Source organism: Rhinoraja longicauda, chromosome 22 (genome assembly GCF_053455715.1).
Source record: "Rhinoraja longicauda isolate Sanriku21f chromosome 22, sRhiLon1.1, whole genome shotgun sequence".
In the NCBI taxonomy this organism is placed as follows: Eukaryota; Metazoa; Chordata; class Chondrichthyes; order Rajiformes; family Arhynchobatidae; genus Rhinoraja; species Rhinoraja longicauda.
Window position 1 is genome coordinate 13794105 of NC_135974.1, and position 24573 is coordinate 13818677.

At 44.0% G+C, this 24573-nt stretch overlaps 1 protein-coding gene across 2 annotated transcripts in view; it reads left to right on the plus strand.

Moving 5' to 3' along the window:
- Positions 1-24573, plus strand: part of slc13a3 (solute carrier family 13 member 3) — a 47230-nt gene that overhangs the window by 16924 nt on the left and 5733 nt on the right. The window contains exons 5-11 of one of the 2 annotated variants that reach the window (XM_078418756.1): positions 1347-1529; positions 3634-3759; positions 10542-10631; positions 12753-12857; positions 16753-16850; positions 20601-20713; positions 22864-23025. In XM_078418756.1, the coding sequence (XP_078274882.1) occupies positions 1347-1529; positions 3634-3759; positions 10542-10631; positions 12753-12857; positions 16753-16850; positions 20601-20713; positions 22864-23025 (877 nt within the window). The remainder of the gene's footprint in view (positions 1-1346; positions 1530-3633; positions 3760-10541; positions 10632-12752; positions 12858-16752; positions 16851-20600; positions 20714-22863; positions 23026-24573) is intronic. The other variant, XM_078418757.1, reaches the window with a different exon arrangement.

Consider the following 24573-nt stretch of genomic DNA (forward strand, 5'->3'; position numbering starts at 1 on the left):
TTCCCCCCCACCCACCCCCCTCTTGATGAAGGGGCGATCTTATAGAGGTGTACAAGATCAGGAGAGGAATAGATAGAGTGAATGCACAGAGTCTTTTACCCAGAGTAGGGGAATGGAGAACCGGAGGACATATAATGCTGTCGCACTATATTCTGCACGCTGGTATTTTCCTCTTTGCATTACCTGTTGCACTGTGTCAGGCTTGATTGTGTTCATCTGTAGTATGATTAGACTGGATAGCACATAAACCAAGCTTCTCACTGCATCTCGGTACAGGTGATAATAATATACCAATGCGACTATCATCGGGCCTCGACCCGAAACGTCACCCATTCCTTCTGTCCAGAGATGCTGCCTGTCCCGCTGAGTTACTCCAGCTTTTTGTGTCTATCTTCGGTTTAAACCAGCTTCTGCAGCTCCTTCCTACACACTACTATCATCAGCCTAATTACCTATTTTAAATGACCTGTCCAGGGACCCCACCTGTCCTTTCAAGTTAAGCAGTGGTTCGCATGCACGTCCTCCAACCTCATCTACAGTATCCATTGTTCAAGGTATGGGCTCTTATACATCAGCGAGACCAAACAAGGACTGGATGATCATTTCACTGAACACCTTCGCTCAGTCCACCTGGACCTAACTGATCTCCCGGTTGTCAAACACTAATTCCCTTTCCCATTACACACTGACCTTTCTGTCCTAGGCCTCCTTCATTGTCAGAGTGAGGCCAAATTCAAATTGGAGGAGCAGCATCTGATATTGGGTGGCTTACAGGCCAGTGGTATGATTGAATATTGATTTCTCTAACGTCAAGTAACCCTTGCATTCCCTCTGTCTCCATCCATCCCCCACCCAAGTCATACCAGCTTCAAAGTCGAAGGACCCGAAACGTCACCCATTCCCTCTCTCTTTGATGCTGCCTGACCCACTGAGTTACTCAAGCATTTTGTGATACCTTAATTGAGTCTCATGGTCTGTACTCGTTCTCACCTGACAAACAGCTAACAATGGCCTGCTTCCTTTATCATTGGTACTTTTTTGCATATCTTTCATTCGTTTGTTCTATATCTCTCTACATCACCGTCTATATCTCTTGTTTCCCATTGCCCCTGATTCTTAGTCTGATGAAGGGTCTCGGCCCGAAATGTCACCTATTCCTTTCCTCCAAAGATGCTGTCTGACCCGCTGAGTTACTCCAGCTTTTTGTGTCTATCTTTAATGACCTACTTTAGTATCTATTCGATTAGTGTTCTCATTCCTGAGAACAGTACATTTAGCTTATGAACCTGCATTCAGAGGTGATTATGGCTACTGCCTGTTGCTAAACCTTTGGTTTCCCTCCACAGTAAAAGCCCAGAGAAATTTGAAACTGATACTAACTTGACACTCATGCAGCAGAATGGTGCAGAAGACCAGAAGATACTATGGAAGGGTTTCCTTGTCTCCATTCCTTACGCTGCAAGTATCGGAGGGACTGCCACACTGACTGGGACAACTCCTAACCTGATTCTGGTTGGGCAGCTGAAAATGTAAAGTGAAACTCGCAATTATGCTTTAAAATAACCATTGTCACTTTTGCCGAACGAAACTGCAGGAATAGTGAATGAGGGTGATGGCCTGATGCTCTGGGAGGTGCCTTATTGAGACACAATAGACAATAGACAATAGGTGCAGGAGTAGGCCATTTGGCCCTTCGAGTCAGCACCTCCATTCACCGTGATCATGGCTGATCATCCACAATCAGTACCCCGTTCCTGCCTTCTCCCCATATCCCTTGACTCCGCTATCATTAAGAGCTCTATCTAACTCTCTCTTGAAAGCATCCAGAGAATTGGCATCCACCGCCTTCTGAGGCAGAGAATTCCACAGCTTCACAACTCTCTGAGTGAAAAGTTTTACCTCATCTCCATTCTAAATGGCCTACCCCTTATTCTTAAACTGTGGCCCTGGTTCTGGACTCCCCCAACATTGGGGACATGTTTCCTGCCTCTAGTATGTCCAATCCCTTAATAATCTTATATGTTTCAATAAGATCCCCTCTCATCCTTCTAAATTCCAGAGTATACAAGCCCAGTCGCTCCAGTCTTTCAACGTATGACAGTCCCGCCATTCCGGGAATTAACACAAGTGTTACTCTGCTTCTAAGCTGTGTAATATATAACCCGAGGTTACTTTCCAATATTGAGAGAGATAAAAGAAAAATAAGGTTGCTCTTGCTGCTCAAACTTTTAGTTTTAGTTTTAAGTTCATAAGTTATAGGACCAGAATTAGGCCATTTGGCCCATCAAGTCTACTCCGCCTTTCAAACATGGCTGATCTATCTTTCCCTCTCAACTCCATTCCCCTGCCTTTTCCCCATAACCCCTGACAGTCGTACTAATCAAGAATATATCAATCCCGCCTTACATAGAAACTTAGAAAATAGGTGCAGGAGTAGGCCATTCGGCCCTTCGAGCCTGCACCGCCATTCAATATGATCATGGCTGATCATCCAACTCAGTATCCCGTGCCTTAAAAATGTCCATTGGCTTGGCCTCCACAGCCTTCTGTGGCAATGAATTCATCACCCTCTGACTAAAGAAATTCCTCCTCATCTCCTATCTAAAGGTACATCCTTCTATTCTGAGGCTGTGGCCTCTGGTCCCAGACACTCCCACCAGTGGAAACATCCTTTCCTTTTAGTTTTGAGATACAGCGTAGAAACAGGACCTTCCGTCCACCGAGTCCACACCGACCAACGACCACCCTACACTAGTTCTACTCTCACAATGCCAGAGACTCGGGTTCAATCCTGATCTCAAGTACTGCCTGTGTGGAGTTTGCATGTTCTCCCTGTGACCGCGTGGGTTTCCTCCAGGCGCTCCGGGTTCCTCCCACATCCCGAAGACATGCGGGTTTGTAGGTTGTTAAATTGCCCCTAATATATACGGAAAGTGGGAAAGCAGAGAAATATTGTGAACGGGTGTCAATGGCTGGCATGGACTCGATGGGCCTGTTTCTAGGCTGCATCTCGAAACTAAAAAAAGCAAAACATCTCCATCAAACACCCTTCATCATAACTGATAAAGTGAGAAAACAGGTTAATTTAAAGTTACAGAGAGAGAGTGGAGGACCAGTTTGAGATTCTTTTTTTCTAAAAGATAAAAGATTCTCTCTACATCAATGGATGTATGCAAGATAGTGGGACACAGTGGCACAGCTGATAGAGCTGCTGCCTCACAGCGCCTGGGAACCATGTTCGATCCTGACCTCTTGTGCTAACTGTGTGGTGATTGCACGTTCTCCTGTGACCACATTGGTTTCCTCCGGGTGCTCCAGCTTCCTCCCACATCCCAAAGATGTGCGGGTTTGCAGGTGAATTGGCAGTCTTAATTGCCCCTAGTGTGTAGGGAGTAGATATGAATGTGAGATAATGTGTGCGTGGGCAATCGTTGGTTGGCACAGACCCGGAGGACCAAAGGGCCGTTTTCCATGCTGTATCTCGAAACTAAACCAAATTAAACTCTCCCATCACACGTTTACTAATCCCTCCTTGGGCAAGAAAATTAATCTTGTGATTTTACAGATGATGTGCTGTGATTTGCTTTGTTTCTCCAAGTTATGAGAGTGAGAGATGCTCTTATTTTGTTTCAGTTATTTCCCTGCCTGTGACGAGCTGAACTTTGCCTCATGGTTCATGTTTTCCTTCCCGCTCGCGTTCCTCTTCCTGATTGTTGGCTGGATATGGATCGCTTTCCTATACGGAGGATTCAACATAAGGTATCAAGAAGGACAAAAGGAATAGGTGCAATTCTGAGTTGAAATCTTCCTTGCGTGCCTTTAGTCCAGGCCTTGGCATATCCACCTCTCATCTCCAAACCTTACCTTTAGACTTTAGAAATACAGCGCAGAAACAGGCCTTCCGGCCCACCGTGTCCATGTCAACCAGTGATCACCCTGTACACTAGCACTATCCTACACACGAGGGGCAATTTGTAATTTTACCACGGCCAGTTGTAGGTCTTTGGAGTGTGGGAGGAAACCGGAGTACCTGGAGAAAGCCCACACGGTCACAGGGAGAATGTACAAACTCCGTACAGTCAGCACCCATAGCCTGGATCGAACTCGAGCCTCTGGCACTATAAGGCAGTAACTCTACCGCTGCATCACTGTGCTGCCCTATAAGAGTATTTCAGTCAACCAAATGAAAAATCCCTACATTGATTATGTTTTCACCAACAAATGAAGATACATGGATAGGAAAGGTTAAGAGGGATATGGGCCTAATATGGGTAAATGGGACTAGCTTAAATGGGGCATCTTGGTTGGCATGGATGAGATGGGCCAAAGGGCCTGCTTCTGTGCTGTATGACATTATCTCCACCTCATTGTCAACCACGCACTTCAGTTTGTATCATCCACAAACCTCTTTATCACGCCACTACTTTTAAATCATTATTATTTTAAATTAAGACCTAGCGACTGTGTACTGCATCCTACGGAATAATCCTGGTAACGGCCTTCCAATCATAAAAACACCCATCTACCATTCCACCTTTTGCCCCTGTGACAATTTGAGATCCACTTTGCCACTCTCCCTTCGATCCCACGGCCTTTAACATTGCTGAATGCATCTAATAATGTTTTGATTGATTGAAAGACACAGCACGGAAACAGGCTCTTCAGCCCACCAAGCTCACACCAACCATCGATCACCTGTTCACACTTGTTCTATGTTACGCCATTTTCACGTCCACTCCCTACACACTCGGGGCAATTTACAGAAGCCAGTTAACCTACAAAACCGTATATCTTTGTGATGTGGGAGGAAGTGTTCTGGAGGAAGAAGTGTTCTGGAGGAAGCCGCTGATTGGTGGAAGCGGACTAGAAGAAGCAGCTGATTGGGCGTAACCCCGGGGTTGTAATTCTGCTTTTTGTTCGTACTTTTAGTTAAGGGTTCAGTGAGTTCAGGGTTCAGTGAGTTAAGGGTTCAGTGATTTAAGGGTTCAGTGAGTTAAGCGTTCAATGAGTTAAGGGTTCAGTGAGTTAAGGGTTCAGTGAGTTAAGGGTTCAGTGAGTTAAGGGTTCAGTGAGTTAAGGGTTCAGTGAGTTAAGGGTTCAGTGAGTTAAGGGTTCAGTGCTTTTTAGTAAAGGTACAGTTTAAAGGATTAAGAGGGATTTGATTTAATTTGGGGGTAAGACATGTCAGATGAGATCGGCCCCGTGGAATGCTCATCCTGCAACATGTGGGAGATCAGGGATATTGTCGGTGTCCCTGATGACTACGTGTGCAGGAAGTGTGTCCAGCTGCAGCTCCTGGCAAACCGCATTGAACGGTTGGAGCTGCGGTTGGACTCATTCTGGAGCATCCACGATGCTGAGAAGGTCGTGGATAGCACGTATAGTGAGTTGGCCACACCACAGGTAAAAGATAAGCGGACAGAAAGGAAACGGGTGGCCACTAGCCAGCGTAGCAGTAGGCAGGTAGTGCAGGAGTCCCCTGCGGTCATCTCCCTCCTAAACAGATATGCCATTTTGGATACTGTTGGGGGAGATGGCTCATCAGGGGAAGGCAGCAGCAGCCAAGTTCATGGCACCGTGGGTGGCTCTGCGGCAAAAGAGGGGAGGAAAAAGAGTGGAAGGGTTACAGTGATAGGGGATTCAATTGTAAGGGGAATAGATAGGCGTTTCTGCGGCCGCAAACGAGACTCCAGGATGGTATGTTGCCTCCCTGGTGCAAGGGTCAGGGATATCTCTGAGCGGCTGCAGGACATTCTGAAGGGGGAGGGTGAGCAGCCAGTTGTCGTGGTGCACGTTGGCACCAACGATTTAGGTAAAAAACGGGATGAGGTCCTACAAGGTGAATTTAGAGAGCTAGGAGATAAACTAAAAAGTAGGACCTCAAAGGTAATAATCTCTGGATTACTACCAGTGCCACGTGCTAGTCAGAGTAGGAATAGGAGGATATTTCAGATGAATACGTGGCTTGAAAAATGGTGCAAGGGGGAGGGATTCAAATTTTTAGGACATTGGAACCAGTTCTGGGAGAGGTGGGACCAGTACAAATAGGACGGTCTGCACCTGAGCTGGAATGAACCAATGTCCTAGGGGGAGTGTTTGCTAGTGCTGTCGGGGAGGATTTAAACTAATGTGGCAGGGGGATGGGAGCAGGAGCAGAGAGTCAGAGGGGTGTAAAATGAGGGTAGAAGCAACAGGTAGCAAGGTGAAAAGTAAAAGTGGTAGGCAGACAAATCCAGGGCAAAAATCAAAAAGGGCCACTTTTCAACATAATTGTATAAGGGGTAAGAGAGTTGTAAAAACAAGCCTGAAGGCTTTGTGTCTCAATGCAAGGAGTATACGTAATAAGGTGGATGAATTAAATGTGGAGATAGTTATTAATGATTATGATATAGTTGGGATTACGGAGACATGGCTCCAGGGTGACCAAGGCTGGGAGCTCAACATCCAGGGATATTCTATATTCAGGCGGGATAGACAGAAAGGAAAAGGAGGTGGGGTAGTGTTACTGGTTAGAGAGGAGATTAAAGCAGTGGAAAGGAAGGACATTAGCTTGGAGGAAGTGGAATCGATATGGGTAGAGCTACGAAACACTAAGGGGCAGAAAACGCTAGTGGGAGTTGTGTACAGGCCACCTAACAGCAGTAGTGAGGTTGGGGATGGCATCAAGCAGGAAATTAAAAATGCACTAAAGGTGCAGCAGTTATAATGGGTGACTTCAATCTACATATAGATTGGGTGAACCAAACTGGCAGGGGTGCTGAGGAAGAGGATTTCTTGGAATGTTTGAGAGATGGTTTTTTAAACCAACATGTCAAGGAACCAACGAGAGAACAGGCCATTCTAGACTGGGTATTGAGTAATGAGGAAGGGTTAGTTAGCAGTCTTGTTGTGCGAGGCCCCTTGGGCAAGAGTGATCATAATATGGTAGAGTTCTTCATTAGGATGGAGAGTGACAAAGTCGATTCAGAAACAAGTGTTCTGAACTTAAAGAAAGGTAACTTTGAGGGTATGAGGCGTGAATTGTCCAAGATAGACTGGCGATTGATGCTGAAAGGGTTGACGGTGGACATGCAATGGAAGGCATTTAAAGGTCGCATGGATGAACTACAACAAGTGTTCATCCCAGTTTGGCAAAAGAACAAACCAGGAAAGGTAGTGCATCCGTGGCTAACAAGGGAAATTAAGGATAGTATTAAAACAAAAGATGAAGCATACAGATTAGCCAAAAAAAGTAGCATACCAGAGGACTGGGAGAAATTCAGAGTCCAGCAGAGAACAAAGGACTTAATTAGGAAAGGGAAAATAGACTATGAGGGAAAACTGGCAAGGAACATAAAAACAGACTGCAAAAGCTTTTATAGATATGTCAAGAGAAAAAGATTAGTTAAGGCAAATGTAGGTCCCTTGCAGTCGGAAACAGGTGAATTGATCATAGGGAACAAGGAGATGGCAGACCAATTGAACAAATACTTTGGTTCTGTCTTCACTAAGGAAGACATACACCGTCTGCCGGAAATAGCGGGGGACCGGTGGTCTAATGAGATGGAGGAACTGAGGGAAATCCAGGTTAGTCGGGAAGTGGTGTTAGGTAAATTAAATGGATTAAAGGCAGATAAATCCCCAGGGCCAGATAGGCTGCATCCCAGAGTGCTTAAGGAAGTAGCCTCAGAAATAGTGGATACATTAGTGATAATTTTTCAAAACTCTTTAGATTCTGGAGTAGTTGCTGAGGACTGGAGGGTAGCTAATGTAACCCCACTTTTTAAAAAGGGAGGGAGAGAGAAAACAGGGAATTATAGACCAGTTAGCCTAACATCGGTAGTGGGGAAAATGCTAGAGTCAGTTATTAAAGATGTGATAGTATCACATTTGGAAAGTGGTGAAATCATCGGACAAAGTCAGCATGGATTTACCAAAGGCAAATCATGTCTGACGAATCTTATAGAATTTTTCGAGGATGTAACTAGTAGAGTGGATAAGGGAGAACCAGTCGATGTGTTATATCTGGACTTTCAGAAGGCCTTCGACAAGGTCCCTCATAGGAGATTGGTGTACAAACTTAAAGCACACGGTATTGAGGGTTCAGTTTTGAGGTGGATAGAAAATTGGTTGGCGGACAGGAAGCAAAGAGTAGGAATAAACTGGTCCTTTTCGGAATGGCAGGCAGTGACTAGTGGGGTACCGCAAGGCTCAGTGCTGGGACCCCAGTTATTTACAGTGTATATTAATGATTTGGACGAGGGAATTGAATGCAACATCTCTAAGTTTGCGGATGACACGAAGCTGGGTGGCAGTGTTAGCTGCGAGGAGGATGCTAGGAGGCTGCAGAGTGACTTGGATAGATTAGGCGAGTGGGCAAATGCATGGCAGATGCAATATAATGTGGATAAATGTGAGGTTATCCACTTTGGCGGCAAGAACAGGAAAGCAGAGTATTACCTGAATGGTGACCGATTGGGAAAAGGGGAGATGCAACGTGACCTGGGTGTCATGGTGCACCAGTCATTGAAAGCAAGCATGCAGGTGCAGCAGGCAGTGAAGAAAGCGAATGGTATGTTGGCATTCATAGCAAGAGGATTTGAGTTTAGGAGCAGGGAGGTTCTGCTGCAGTTGTACAGGGCCTTGGTGAGACCGCACCTGGAGTATTGTGTGCAGTTTTGGTCTCCTAACCTGAGGAAAGACGTTCTTGCCTTAGAGGGAGTACAGAGAAGGTTCACCAGATTAATCCCTGGGATGGCGGGACTTGCATATGAGGAAAGACTGGATAGACTGGGCTTGTACTCGCTGGAATTTAGAAGACTGAGGGGGGATCTTATAGAAACATATAAAATTCTTAAGGGGTTGGAGAGGCTAGATGCGGGAAGATTGTTCCCGATGTTGGGGGAGTCCAGAACCAGGGGTCACAGCTTAAGGATAAGGGGGATGTCTTTTAGGACCGAGATGAGAAAACATTTCTTCACACAGAGAGTGGTGAGTCTGTGGAATTCTCTGCCACAGAAGGTAGTTGAGGCCAGTTCATTGGCTATATTTAAGAGGGAGTTAGATGTGGCCCTTTTTGCTAAAGGGATCAGGGGGTATGGAGAGAAGGCAGGTACAGGCTACTGAGCTGGATGATCAGCCATGATCATATTGAATGGCGGTGCAGGCTCGAAGGGCCGAATGGCCTACTCCTGCACCTATTTTCTATGTTTCTATGTTTCTAAACCGGAGCACCCAGAGGGAACCCAAGCAGTCATAGGAAGAACGCACAAACTCCACACAGACAGCACCCGAGATCAATATTTCTCTGGTGCTAAGAGGCACCAGGTCTTTCAGCTGCACCTCTTTAACACATGTTAACGTACGATTAATATGAAAACAAAATATATATATATATTTATTTATTTTCATATTGTTACAATATGAAATATGAAAATTACATAATTGTTACAATATTATTACAATATGGAAAACAAAATATATATATATATATTTTTTTTCATATTGTAATCGTATGTTACCATGTGTTTAAGAGGTGCAGCTGATAGACCTGGTGCCTCTTAGCACCAGAGAAGCATTGATCTCGGGTGCTGTCCGTGTGGAGTTTGTACGTTCTTCCTATGACTGCTTGGGTTCCCTCTGGGTGCTCCGGTTTCCTCCCACATCACAAAGATATACGGTTTTGTAGGTTAACTGGCTTCTGTAAATTGCCCCGAGTGTGTAGGGAGTGGACGTGAAAGTGGCGTAACATAGAACGAGTGTGAACAGGTGATCGATGGTTGGTGTGAGCTTGGTGGGCTGAAGAGCCTGTTTCCGTCCTGTGTCTTTCACTCAATCAAAACATTATTAGATGCATTCAGCAATGTTAAAGGCCGTGGGATCGAAGGGAGAGTGGCAAAGTGGATCTCAAATCGTCACAGTGGCAAAAGGTGGAATGGTAGATGGGTGTTTTTATGATTGGAAGGCCGTTACCAGGATATATATATAGATAAGATAAAGTTTGTGAATTAATTGATGAGTAGCGGAGAAAGGGTAGGAATAAATAAGTGTATACTTCCTCCTACTCCTTTTCGAACATGTAAGATTTAATTTAGGTTGTTTCTGAGAATTTATTCTTTGAATTGTGTATAGGTTTATCGTTCATTTCATTTTATTGTCGTTTGTTTTGTTTTATCTTTATTTTGTTTTATTTTGTTTGAAATTAAATATAAACAAACAAACATACAAACAAATATGAATATATTCAGAAATCCATGTCAACCTGAGTTACTTAAGGACTGTTTGCCTCAGGCATTTCCTCAGTGGTTTATACAGAGGGCTGAGAAATAACCATTCTCTCTCAACAAATACACAAGGATCAGATTCAGATTTAAAAAATAACAAAAGTGCAGAGAATGCTCAGATGTCATTCTATGTTCTGCGTAAAATGTCTGATCTTTTTGACCCAGCTTGGACTATGATTTCAGAAAGTAAAATTCACTATTATCCAGTGTTAGAATCAAACTTTGTCGTAGTGATAATTCTAGCATTTCTTTTCTCGCCTTTGTCGCTCCTCCCTTTAGGTCGTGCGGGAAGAAGGGAAGTACTGCAGAAACTGAAGCCAGAGTAATGAGTTCAATAAAGCATGAATACAGTAAACTGGGACCATTCACGTAAGCATGGATGGATCTGCATTGCTGATGTGCTTTATGTTGTGTTATCTAGCAGGGTCCGATCATTGTTTTCCCCTCCGGTTCACTGAAATCAGTGCAGAATTTGGAAAAAAATGTTTCCTAATAGGCTGACATTTCATAGTTGCAGTGGAGTGATTTATTATCCATAACTTCCGTTGCCAAACGTTAATGCCACCATCAATACCAGTACAATTATTTTCTCTTTCGCGGTTCTAAAACGTAATCACATCAATGCGATATCTGTTAAAGATATAGGTCTCATTCCCAATATCACATCCTGTATCTCCAAGTAAGTTCAAACAGAGCAAGCTGCAAAATCTCAGCAGGTCAGGCAGCATCTGTGGAGGGAGAAACGGTCAACACTTCAGCTCTGCGAATTTAATGAAAAATCATCAAAATTCCAGGGTGGAAATCCCAAAGACTAGAGGGCACAGCTTGAAGATGAGCGGGGGAAAATTTAAAGGAGAGGTGCGGGGAAGTTTTTTTACACAGAGGGTCATGAATGCCTGGAACGTGCTGCCAGGGGTGGTAGTGGAGACAGATACAATAGTGGCATTTAAGAAACTATTGGATAGACACATGGATATGCAGGGAATTAATGCAGGGAGATAAAAGTTGGGCTTGGCATGATGTGCAGGCAGATATGAGTTTGTCCTGCCATTATGTTCAGCACAGACATTATGGGCCAAAGGGCCTCTTCCTATGCTGTACTGTTCTACGTTCTGTGTTTTCATCACAGACCTAAAGCATAGCCTGTTTTTCTTTCCACAGATGCGCTTCTCCTGCTGTTATTTTTCATTTTGTTTCAGATTTCCATCAGCAGTAGAAGGTTGCTTCAGCAACAGTCTGCTTTGGGATCTGATCGGTACCATGTTTAGCAAAGCATCGCTCCTTAGCCATTCCAGGCAGTCACTGTAGGTGCCACCTGAGTCAGTTAAACTGACTTTGAGTCTTAGATTTAATCATTGCAGAATAAATGGTTACAACATTTTATGACTAAGTCTGTCAGCCTTAAACCTCCGGGAGGCAAAGTCAATCAATGGGCAATCTTCAAAGTTTTCTCAGAAACCCATTAATCTTTTGCTAGAGTTCCCTGTTCTACAAGGAAATGGTCAACTTGATCATTTTCTATTCAAATCATTGGGTCTCTGTGTACATCTCATCCTCCTCCCGCTCACACCATCTTGTTCCTCTATCCCGTCCAATGCTCCCAGCAACCATATTGCCCCACAAGGTGGATGAAGGCCTTCCACAGAAGAGGATGTATTTGATCGAAGATGTTTCATTTTAATTCAATTGTGTAATTCCTATTATATTTTCCCAACGTACTCACCAAACTAATGAACACCAAATCCAGACACCCAGACCAGTGTAGTGTTGGTGAAGTGCCATCTTTTGGATGAGGTCTTAACTTAAAGCCCTGTGTCCCCCCTTGGCGTGACATTAAAAAAAACCCCATAAAACTCTACCAAAGAATTGCAAGGAAGCTTTTGACAATGCTTTAGCCAGTAGTATAGATTCCTCAATCAGCGTTGTCGATGGTGGCACAGTGGCACACTTGGTAGAGCTGCTGCCTCACAGCGCCAGAGATCCCAGATCGATCCAGATCTGGGTGCTGTCTGTGTGCAGTTTGCACGTTCTTCCTGTGGCCATGTGCGTTTCCTCTCGGTGCTCCGGTTTCCTCCCGCATCCCAAACACGTGTGGGTTTGTAGGTTTATCATCCTCTGTAAATTGCCACTGGTGCATAAGGAGTGGATGCAAAAGTGGGATAACACAGATAGAACTGGTGTGAATGGGTGATTGATGGTCAATGTGGACAAGGTGGGCCGAAGGGCCTGTCTCCATACTGTATCTTTCAGTCGATCGAAACAAACATGTCATTTGATCATTGTCACATTGAGCAGTCCGGTTGTACATGGACCTCCTGCTACTTTCCTACATCACCTCCATGCTTATATTTTAAATCGATTTAATGATACTTTAAGTACAGTGAATAGTGTTCCCCAAATGCCAGGTTTGGAAAAAGTGCTTTGAAACTTCCCGAGATCGTGAAAAGTGTTGAATAAATGCTTGTTTGTTCTTTTTGAATTAATTTTCAGGTATGCAGAGGGTGCTATCTCGGTGTTCTTCTTATTATTTGCGGTTTTGCTTTTCACGAGAGATCCAAAATTCATTGCAGGTTGGGCCATTCTGTTCCCCAAGGGGTAAGAAGACCTTCTTTCCATGTGTTTAGATGAACTGAAATATTTTGAAAGATGTGTAATAGAAATAAGCCACTCAGTATTCCACTGTTCAATAAGATCATGCCCGCCATTGTCCCAAACACACTTCCCCACCCACTTCACGAATTTATTTTATATCCAAAAATCATGAATCACTAACTTGAATATACTCAAAGACTAAACATCCTTGGTTATCTAGATCGAAGTGTGCAAACGATTATAACCGCATAAGTAAACAATAGACAATAGATAATAGACAATAGGAGTAGGCCATTCGGACCTTCGTGCCAGCACCGCCATTCAATGTGATCATGGCTGATTATTTACAATCAGTACCCCGTTCCTGCCTTCTCCCCATACCCCCTGACTCCACTATCATTAAGAGCTCTATCTAACTCTCTCTTGAAAGCATCCAGAGAATTGGCCTCCACTGCCTTCTGAGGCAGAGAATTCCACAGATTTACAACTCTCTGAGTGAAAAAGATTTTCCCCATCTCCGTTCTAAATGGCCTACCCCTTATTCTTAAACTGTGGCCCCTGGTTCTGGACTTCCCCAACATTGGGAACATGTTTCCTGCCTCTAGCGTGTCCAATCCCTTAATAATCATATGTTTCAATAAGATCCCCTCTCATCCTTCTAAATTCCAACATATACAAGCCCGGTCGCTCCAGTTCGTTATTGCCCCAAAGGCCATTTCTAAGTCCCGAACATCTACTTTGAGATCCCAGATCCCAGAAAATATTCACTTCGCCATTTATAGAGTGACCTCTAAGTAAGCCAGTGAGTTGAATGAAGATAGAAGGAATTGCAGATGAAAGGGTTACAAAAAAGACACAAAGTGCTGGAGTAACTCAGTGGGTGAGGCAGTGTCTCTGGAGAGCATGGATAGTTGATGTTTGCCCACCATCTGCCTATTAAAACTCCTTCACCTGTATCAACCTATTTCAATCTATCACCTGCCAGGCTTTGTCCTGCCCTTCCTCTCTTCCAGCTTTCTTCCCCCGTCCCCCTCCCCCCCACCCCCGCCAACCCTCACAATCAGACTGAGGAAGGGTCCCGCCTCGTAACGTCACCTATCTATGTTCTCCAGAGGTGCTGCCTGACCCGTTGAGTTACTCCAGCACTTTGTGTCTATCTATGAGTGGAATACATGAGATGTTTAACAAATCAAAGCAAGTAAGCCCAAAACTGATGAATGACCGTGAGCCCAAAACATTGATTCTGTTTCTCTCCCCTCATGCTGAATATTTCCTGCATTTTCTGATTTTTTTTTTCAGATTTCCAGCGTCTGTTTTTGCTTTGCCTTTTGGAACTCAAAACTATTCTTTCATATTCTCCCGTGCAGATTCAATGGAGAGTTCAGATTTATGTATTTAGAACGGTCAGAGAGGACATGTTTACTTTGGCAGTCGGAATGGATTAACTGGTTAACAAACCGCTGGATGTTGTAATGGAGAGAAAAGGTGGGGTGAAGTTTGAAAGGTTGACATCACATAGTTGATTCAGCTACTTCATTCAAATCATTTACCTTATTTGCAGATCAATGAAGACATCTTTCCTAACGATATAGAAGGAGCCATTTTGGCCCATCGAGTCTACGCTGGTTTACTAAACAATCCTAGTCTCCGTCTGTGGCTGGCCTTGATTTGTCTTGATCTTTTCTCGCCTCCAGCTCTTTAAACTCCCTCCCCACCCCCTCCTTTCAATCTGAAGAAGGGTCCTGACCCGAAACGTCACCCATCCTTTTCCTCCAGAGATGCTGCCAGAGAGAGTTAGATATAGCTCTTATGGCGAAGGGAATCAACGGAACGGGGTACTGATTTTGGATGATCAGCCATGATCATATTGAATGGTGGTGCTGGCTCGAAGGGCACCAGTTTTGCCCCTGCACCTATTTTCTATGTTTCTATGTTACTACAGCACTTTGTGTCTATCACCAGTCTCCAATAGCCTATTCTCCCTACAACACCATCAACCCCTTCCAATTTCTATCACTCACCTACATTGCAGGAACAAGACACAGCAATTAATCTACCAGTGTGGGAAAAAACTGAGCACCCAGATGAAACCCATGTTGTCAATTTACATATAAACAGCACCCACAGTCAAGATTGAACCTCGGTCACTGGAGCTATGAGACTCTGGCTGAATGGGGAGGATTTTACTCTTCTTGCTTTAGTGTGCTATGATTAATTTATTACTATCATCTATTCTTATCATTATTAATGGCTTATTATTATTATTGGTTTATTATTGTTATGTGTACTGAGATACAGTGAAACGTTTTTGTTTGTGTGCTGTCCAATCAAATCGGAATACAATCAAGCCATTCACAAGCACAACAGAGTCATAGAGTCACACAGCATGGAACCAGGCCCTTCAGCCCAACTTGCCCATACTGACCTGACACGTTTAGGTTTAGGTCTATTATTGTCATGTGTACCGCGGTACAGTGAAAAGCATTGATTTGCATGCTATCCAAACAGATCAGATATATTATACTTAAAATATACTCAAGTCAAACTAAAGCATAATAGGGTGGCACGGTGGTGCTGCGGTAGAGTTGCTGCCTTACAGAGCTAGAGACCCGGGTTTGATCCTGACCACCGAGTATGTACGCTCCCCCCGACTGCGTGGGGTTTTTCCGAAAGCTCCAGTTTTCTCCCACATTCCAAAGACGTACAGGTTTGTAGGCTAATTGGCATCGGTAAAAATTGTAAATTGTTCCTGGTGTGCAGGATAGTGCGAGTGTACGGGGATCGCTTGCCAGCACAGACTCGGTGGGCCAAAGGGCATGTTTTCACGCTTTATCTCTAAACTAAACTAAACTGAAGATAGAGCAAAGGGGAACACACAGAGTGCAGAAAATAGATTATCAGCATTTCTCACAGGAACTGGACTTGGCAGCATTTATTATCTATCCCGAAATTGGCCCTGAACTGTAGCATCAGTTCAGAGGCAGCCACATTGGAGAGACTGGGCTTATGTGTAAGCCAGAATAGGCACGACAAATTTTCCTGCACAAAAAAACAAGTGAGCAGTTTAGTTGAAGGGTTTCAACCCAAAATATCAACAGTCCATTTGCATCCACAGATGCTGCCCAACCGGCTGAGTTCCACTAGAAACACTAATCTTCTTTTACTCCAGAGTCCATTCTCTTGTGCCTATTTTGTGCTTATTTTGTCCCTATTTTGTGAGCACTGGCTTTTTGTTCCAGATTTATTTGAATGCTCCAGCTGAGATGGTGGGAGTTCAGATATCTTGCTCAACCAGTTGTCGAGACACCTAGATACTAATTCAGTAATCCCAGATACTATCTCACCATTCGATCTGGAGTCTGAGTTCCACTGATGTATTTCAGGAGTTTGACAGCAGGTCCAACACTGAGTGGAGCAGCTGGTAGAGTCACTAACTCACAACTCAACCTACCCAGGTTCGATCCTGACCTTGGCTGCTGTCTTTGGTGAGTTTGGGTATCCTCACTGTGGCACATGGATTTCTTCTGGGTGCTACCATTTTCTCCCACATTCAAACCTCGCTGGTAGATTAATTGGTTACTGTAAATTGGCCCTCATATGTATATGATGTGGGGAGGTGAAGGTTAGTGGGAATGGGGGTAGGAAGAATAAAATGGTTCAGGGTAGGCTGCCAATCTTCCCTCTACACTTTCAATCCTGATGTAGGGTCTTGCCCCAAAACGTTGACCATCCTTTTACTTCCACAGATGCTGCTTGAACCACTGGGTTCTTCCAGCAGCTTGTTTTTTGACTGAGAAAGAATTCTTCACACAAATGGTTTGCTCCTAACTAGGAGGTGAGGTGAATAGTAAAGGTCAACCTCTTCCTCTAAGCTTTGTTCCACAACGCTCTCTTGCAGTTACGTGTCGGATGCAGTGACGGGAATGACGATCGTTATTGTGCTGTGCTTCTTTCCGTCCCAAAAACCTTCGCTGAAATGGTGGTTTAATCCAAAAGGTAGGTGAAGCTTTGCACTTGAACTATGGACGAGAGAAGACTCTGTGGAGGGAACATTTGGGAAGTTTGCTTCTATATAAGAGGTACATAATTAGGGTTAGGTTTAGGTTCAGATTTACTATTGTCGAATGTACTGGGCTACAGTGAAAAGCTGTTTGCATGCTATCCAAACAGATCAGATAACACTGTGCATGTGTACAATCATATGAAACTCAAATACAATAGATGGAGCAAAGGGGGTACAAAGTCCAATGTTCACTATGGATAGAGGTGAATCCTAGCTCATGAAAGGAATGTTCAGAAGCCTGATAACAGAGTGGAAGAAGCTGCTCCTGAGTCTGGTGGTGCGTGCTTTCAAACATCTGTACCTTCTGCTGGATGGGAGCATGGAGAAGATGGAATGACGGGGCCTATTTCTTCGAGATTCATGATGGAACTAGAAAGAAACATCTTTATTCAAGGAGTGATGAGCGTTTCCCCCTTCGTCTCAAGTCTCCAGTCACAGAAAACTGCCTCAGTTTTTATTCAGACATCAGGGGTAGCACAGTGGTGCAGCTGGGAGAGTTGCTACCTCACAGCATTGGAGACCCAGATTTGATCCTGTCTGTGTGGAGTTTGCAAGTTTTCCCTGTGACCGTATTGATTTCCTCCGGGTGCTCCAGTTTCCTCCCACAACTGGTGTGTAGGTTAATTGATCTCTGTAAAAATTGCCCCAGGTGTGTAGGGAGTGGATGCGGAAGTGGGATAACATAGAACTAGTGTGAACGGGTCATCGATGGTCAGCATGGATTCGATGGGCCAAAGGGCCTGTTTCCATGCCATATCTCCAAACTAAACTAATCGTGATTGGAAACTAATAACCTGGAATTGTCCTGGGATCGGGGAGCGGCATCACCTTCTGCCCCTCTGCTTGCTGATGATGCTAAACCATGAATACAGACAAGGCCGTAAAGAAGGACATCAAATGGATGGGAGGAAGGTGAGGGATGAGGGAAAGGAAGGGCCAGAATATGGCAGACAGAATATGTTAAAAATGGGGGTCATCACCTTTAAACCGATATGCAAGATATTGCTATCTTTAGATTAGATGGTGATAATGTACCAAGAAACCCATTTGTGCATGTCTTTGAAAGCCAAAATGCAGGTGAAGCAAGCAAGTATTGCTGCAGTTACGTAGGTCCTTAGAGAGACTGCACTTGAAATATTGTGCACAATTTTGCTTTTCATTATGTGAGAAAGAATGTATTTGCCATAGAGAGAGCATGGTGAGAATGGGTCTAGGTCCATAGAAGGCAGGATTGCTGTATGAGAAGAGAATGAATAGATTGGGACTGTATTAGAAGAATGAGAGAAGATTAAAATGAAATTTACAAAACTACTTACGCAAGGAACTGCAGATGCTGGAATCTTTAAGCAAAACACAAAGTGCAAGCATAACTCTGTGGGTGAGGCTGCCTGTCCTGCTGAGTTATTCCAACTCTTTACATTTTTAACAAAATTTGCTTACTTATTTACCACAACATGGAAGGAGGCTGTGGGAGTGGGATTGACATTTAGCGATTCCCATTTCTACCTTGAGGTGATAAATTCTGCAAAGTCCCTGAGTCCAAGGAGATAGAGATTGCAGTTGAATTGTGCGTGGCAATGTGATAACATCCAAAGTGTCTGGAGCTGTGTATTGTGTGTGGGGAGATGGATAATGAAGATAGCTCTATAATTCAGTCTCGTGCACCTTGTTTAATCAGCGGAGTTTGCAGAGGATTACACTGGAAAATCACTAACGTAACAAAATGTGAGTGAAGATTCATGGCTCCCTGTATTATCAAGGATATGGTTATTCATTAAAATGTTTGATGTGTTCGAAAGAGTAAAACATTTACACCTAGAACACATACGTGTAAACGCTGAATTATTTGCTCAATTAAAACAGAACTCTTTTTTTGACCTGGACCCCTTGCTGCCTGGTTGTCATATTTGATAGCAAATCGTGGAGCACCATCACTGCCCATTCCCATCTTAATTTAGTTTAGTTTAGTTTAGAGATACAGTGTGGAAACAGGCCTTTCAGTCCTCCCAGTCCACGCCGACCAGCGATCTCCACACACTAACAATATCCTACACACTAGGGCCAATTTACAATTTTACCAAGCCAATTAACCTACAAACCTGTACGTCTTTGGAGTGTGGGAGGAAACCGGAGATTCCGGAGAAAATCCACGCAGGTCACAGGGAGAACGTACAAACTCCATACAGACAGCGCCGGTAGTCACGATCGATGCCGGGTCTCTGGCGCTGTAAGGCAGCAACTCTATCACTGTGCCACCGTGTAGCACCATCTCTGTAATGATGGCCTTCTTTGCCTATTCCACAATTCAACCGCTGCTGAATTTGCCATCCAAGTGTTTGTCAGCTCTCGACTTGCTATCTCAAACTCATGCTATCCTCCTGAAGGTATATCCTGACTTGTACCATTCCAACCATCCATCTGCACTGTGTTTGGTGACCAAAGCTAACTCCTTCCAAGCCTCGCCCTGCTATAGCACTTTAATCTCATTGTTCCCTGCCTCTTCTAGAACTGATATTCGGGTTGGAGGAAGGGTCCCGACCTAAAACATCGCCAATCCAGGTTCTGCAGAGATGCTACTTGGCCCGCTGGGTTACTCCAACACTTTTGGGTCTTTTTCTGATGTCCCAGAATTTCAATTGATGCACCATTGGTGGCCATGTCTTCAGTGGCCTGGACCCTGAACTCTGGAATTTCCTCTCTAAATGGTGTCTTTCAACTATTTCCCTCCCTCTTCTATGATATTTCTTCAACGTTAGCACTTTCAAGCTGTGAACACCTGCCTTATTATATTCTTCTGTAGTTTGTGTCAAACATTGTTCACTGACATATCTGTGAAGTGCCTTAATACTTTTTTGCTACAGTATAGATAGGGTGCATGCGCAGAGCCTTTTACCCAGAGAAGGGGAATTAAGAACCAGAAGGCATGCGTTTAAGGTTTGAGGGGAAAGATTTAATGAGCCCCGAGGGGCAACATTTTCACGCAGAGGGTGGTGAGTGTATGGAACGAGCTGCCAGAGGAAGTAGTTGTGGCAGGTACTATAATGACATTTAAAGGACTTTTGATCAGGTACGTGGATAGGAAAGGGTAGGTGGGGCAAGTGTAGTTGGGCATCTTAGTCGGCATGGACAGGTTGGGCGGAAGGGCCTGTTTTTGTGTTCTATGAAGGACTCCATGTCTCTATCACTAAATGTTCTGTATAAATTGGTGGTGGGGAGGTAATATGCTGTTACAAATGTCAATCATCTTTGAGACCATTAAGATGATTAGCATTAAGAACCACTGACATTTCTTCCCAAATTTGGCAATTAACAAGCTCTTGCAAAGATACAGGGCGCCACAGTGGTGCAGTGATGGAGTAGCTGCCTTACAGTGATAGAGACCCAGTTTTGATCCTCACTACGGGTGCTGACGGTACGTAGTTTGTACGTTCTCCCCGTGACAGCGTGGGTTTTCCTCGGGTGCTCCAGTTTCCGCACACACTTCAAAGACATGCAGGTTTTTGTAGGTTGATTGGCTTCCGTAAATATTGTAAGTCATCCCTAGTGTGTAGGATGTGCTAGTATATGGAGTGATCGTTGGTCGGCGTGGACCCGGTGGGCCGAAGAGCCTATTTCCGCGTTGTATCTCTAAACTAAACTAGACAATAATGTGCTTGTTGTTTTCCTCAATTGTTCTTCAACAGCCTCAGGAAAAACAAATCCACCTTTGCTTACTTGGTCGAAAATTCAAAGTAATTTACCCTGGAATGTCATTCTGTTACTTGGAGGAGGCTATGCCATAGCAAAAGGATGTGAGGTACAGTTCAGAGTGATTTGATATCCTCAGTATTTGACATCCTTAAACATTGCACAAACAAAAAACAATTTTGCAATTTAATCTCAATTTTAGGTGTCTTTCCCTAAGCCTGTGGCAAATTTCAAAAAATATTTTAAAAAATAAGCTGCTCAGGCAGGTCACAACCCAACGGTATGAATATTGATTTATCTCATTTCAAGTAACCCTTTCATTCCCCCACTTTCTACGCCTCCCCCCCCCCTTCCCCCCCCCCCCACCATAGTTGTCTTGCTAGCATTCCAAATATCCCTTCATGATCATCTCTTCCACAGCCAACAATAGACCATTGTGGGCTCAACCTTTTCTTGGTCATTGGTGCCAGCCCTGACTTGTTCTGAACCTTTTCATACCTCTAGATTCCCTCTCCCCTGATTCTCAGTCTGAGGATGGGTCTCAACCTGAAACGTCACCTATTCCTTTTCTCCAGGGATGCCACCTGACCCATTGAGTTACTCCAATCTCTGTGCTTGATTTCCATCTTTCTTGATCAAACTTTGGGATGGGACTCTGCATAACTATGAATCAATCTGCATAACTGTTAATCCATTCACTCTGATCGCCCGTTGAGGATATGTGGTGGAGAAATAAAAAGGGGATAATCGCCATGTTGGGATTGTACTGATGGCCCTCAAATCATCAACGGGAATTAGAGTATAAATATGTTGGTAGATGTCAGACAGCTCCAAGACAAATAGCTTGACATAGGAGAGGGTTTTAACTTTCTCAATGTAGACTGGGATGGCCATAGTGTCAAGGGCTTAGATGGGGTGGAATTTGTCAAATGTGATCAAGAATATTTCCCCAAACAATCTGCAGAGGGTCCCTCCATGTGAAAGAGTAAAACCTGACCAATGCTAGATCAGCCATGATCGATTGGCAGAGCAAACTCGATGGGCCTAATTCTGCTCTTAAGTCATGGTTTTGACCTACTTTTAGAGAATTGGGCAGGGCAAGTGCACAGGGCCTATTTACACCAGACAGAACTCCTGATATGCATCAAGGTGAAGCTGAAAGCAAAATAAAATGACTAAGTTTTACCAGGTTAATCTACTGCCGTTTAATATCAGGGTATTTGATGCACAACGTGTTTTGTTCATGAATAGTGTGCACAATAGAAGTGCCAGCCGCTAAATTAACAGCCCAGACATTAATCAATGGGAGATGAGATTGGGGAAGTGAAAATGGAGAACCAAGCTCCCATTCAAGATTCAAGATTCAAGATATCTTTATTTGTCATCCAAAAAACAAGTTTTTTGGACGAAATTTCGTCACCCACAGTCCAACAATAAGAGCAATAAAATAAGCAAATTACACAACCCCAACCAACACAAAACCCCCCAAAAAGAAACATCCATCACAGTGAGTCTCCTCCAGTCCCCTCCTCACTGTGATGGAAGGCCAGAATGTCTTTTTCTCTGTGCTTTGGTTTGCTCCAACGTTTACAACGTCACTGTTTTTGACTCTGGGAGGTCCACTATTGGCGTCGTAGAGACATACATCATGGAAACAGGCCTTTCGGCCCAACTTGCCCATGGCAACCAAAATGCCCCATCTAAACTAGACCCACCTGCCTGCTTTTGGCCCATATATCCCTCTAAACCTTCCCTATCCTTGTACCTGTCCAAATGTTTCTTAAATGTTGTGATAGTACCTGCCTCAACTTCCTCCTCTGGCAGCTTGTTCCATACTCCCACCCCCTATGTGTGTAAAAGTTATCCCTCAGGTTCCCATTAAATCTTTCCCCCCTCACCTTAAACCTACATCCTCTGGTTCCCGATTCCCCTACTTTGGGTAAAAGACTGTGCATTTACCCGATCTACTCCTCTCATGATTTTGTGCACCTCTATAAGATCACCCCTCATCCTCCTGCCCTCCAAGGAATAGAGTCCTAGCCTGAACAACCTCTCCTCTATAGCTCAGTCCCTCGAGTCCTGGCAACATCTTGGTAAATCTTCTCTGAACCCTTTCAAGCTGGACAACATTTTTCCTATAACAAGGTGACCAAAACTGACCGCAATACTCTACATGTATCCTCACCAATGTCTTATACAACTGTGACATGACTTCCCAAGCATGTGAGCTTTACTATGTCTGTTGTCTTTGTTTTCCAGGTCTCAGGATTGTCCATCTGGATCAGCAAACATATTCATCCACTTGCAAACCTCCAGCCAAGCATTGCTCTAATTCTGATCATGATGCTAGTCACCTGCTTCACTGAATTTGCCAGCAACACTGCCACCATTGTAATATTGCTGCCAATTTTAATTAAACTGGTGAGTTTCCTCATTTGAACGTAATGGAAGGAGAAAGGAAATCCTGCATTTACTTAGTGCCTTTCTCAAACTCAACACATCGCAGATAAGACTTGCATTCTGTGCACTGTCGGAAACCTGCCTCCACTCTGCACACACCAAGATCACACAAGCAGCAAAGCGAAAGGAACTTCACTGAAATTAAAATAGGCAGTGGCAAAATCAGGATTGGTGAGGCCATTGGTGAGATTGCCCTGGATCCCCAAAAAAATGCTTTCATGGAGTCTTTGGTATCCACATGGGAGAGCAGAGATGGGCACAATCTAATGGCACATCTTAAAGAATGCAATGCCAACAGTGCACAACTTCACTGAATGTCACCCCATTCTCATTCTTAAGTTCTTGAGTAGAGTCAACCCCTCAGCTTTCCGATTTGAGAAAACCAAAACTAAATAGAAAATGCTTCAAATGTTCAGCAGGCCCAGCAGCACGAAAGGAGGGAGAAACATTGCAGGTTAATGATCTTTCATCATTAAATAGTATTGAGCAGCACTGATACTCAGGCTTTTACATGGACTATGGAAGGTGACACCTGGCTAATTCATCCTACTGATGCAGGCACCATTAACAGTAACCACTCTATGGGAAAAATAAATAGAAGCAAATGTGGATTTGTCAGAAAAAGAAAAAATATAAACCACTCTTTTGATGTCTGGCTTCAACATGACTTGGGATACATAAAAATGTAGTTAAGACCATTACAAAACGAGCAGAATTAGGCCATTCAGCCCATTGAGACTGATCTTGCATTTGATCATAGCTGATCTATCTTTCCCTCTCAACCCCATTCACCTGCCTTCTACCCATAACCTTTGAGGCCCTTGCATATAAAGAAGCTATCAATCTCCGCGTTAAAAATACCCAACGTCTTGGCTTCTACAGCCGTTTTTGCCAATGAATTCCACAGATTCACCACCTTCTGGCTGTTGACTCTTATCTTCTCTCAAAAATGGTTCAGAAAGTCACTCAGTTCCAGGACAATTAGAATTGGGCGACAAAATATCTGCATGGCCAATAATATCTACATCCCATGGCTGGACCTTCTATCCACAAAAGTAACCAGCGATGTGGTGTGTCTACAGTACATTGCACAGCAAATACTATTTAACTTACTGTACATTCGCCTTTTCCATCTGTGGTTCAACATAGACATTGAACTAAAGAATCTTTTTTTTCTCTCGGTTAAGATTTAATTTAAGTCGACATTTTAGGTGGTAGGCTTCTCCCAAAGGTCGGGATGGTGATGCAGCGGTAGAATTGCTCCCTGACAGAGCCAGAGACCCAGGTTCGATCATGACCATGGGTGCTGTATGTACAAAGTTTGTATGTTTTCCCCGTGACTTGCGTGGGTTTACCCCGGTTGCTCTGGTTTCCTCCCACACTCCAAAGACGTACAGGTTTGTTGGTTATTTGTCTTGGTAAAATTGTAAATTGTCCCTAGTGTGTGGGATAGTGCTAGTGTGCGGGGATCGCTGGTCGGCGCCGACTCGGTGGGCCTAAGGGCCTGTT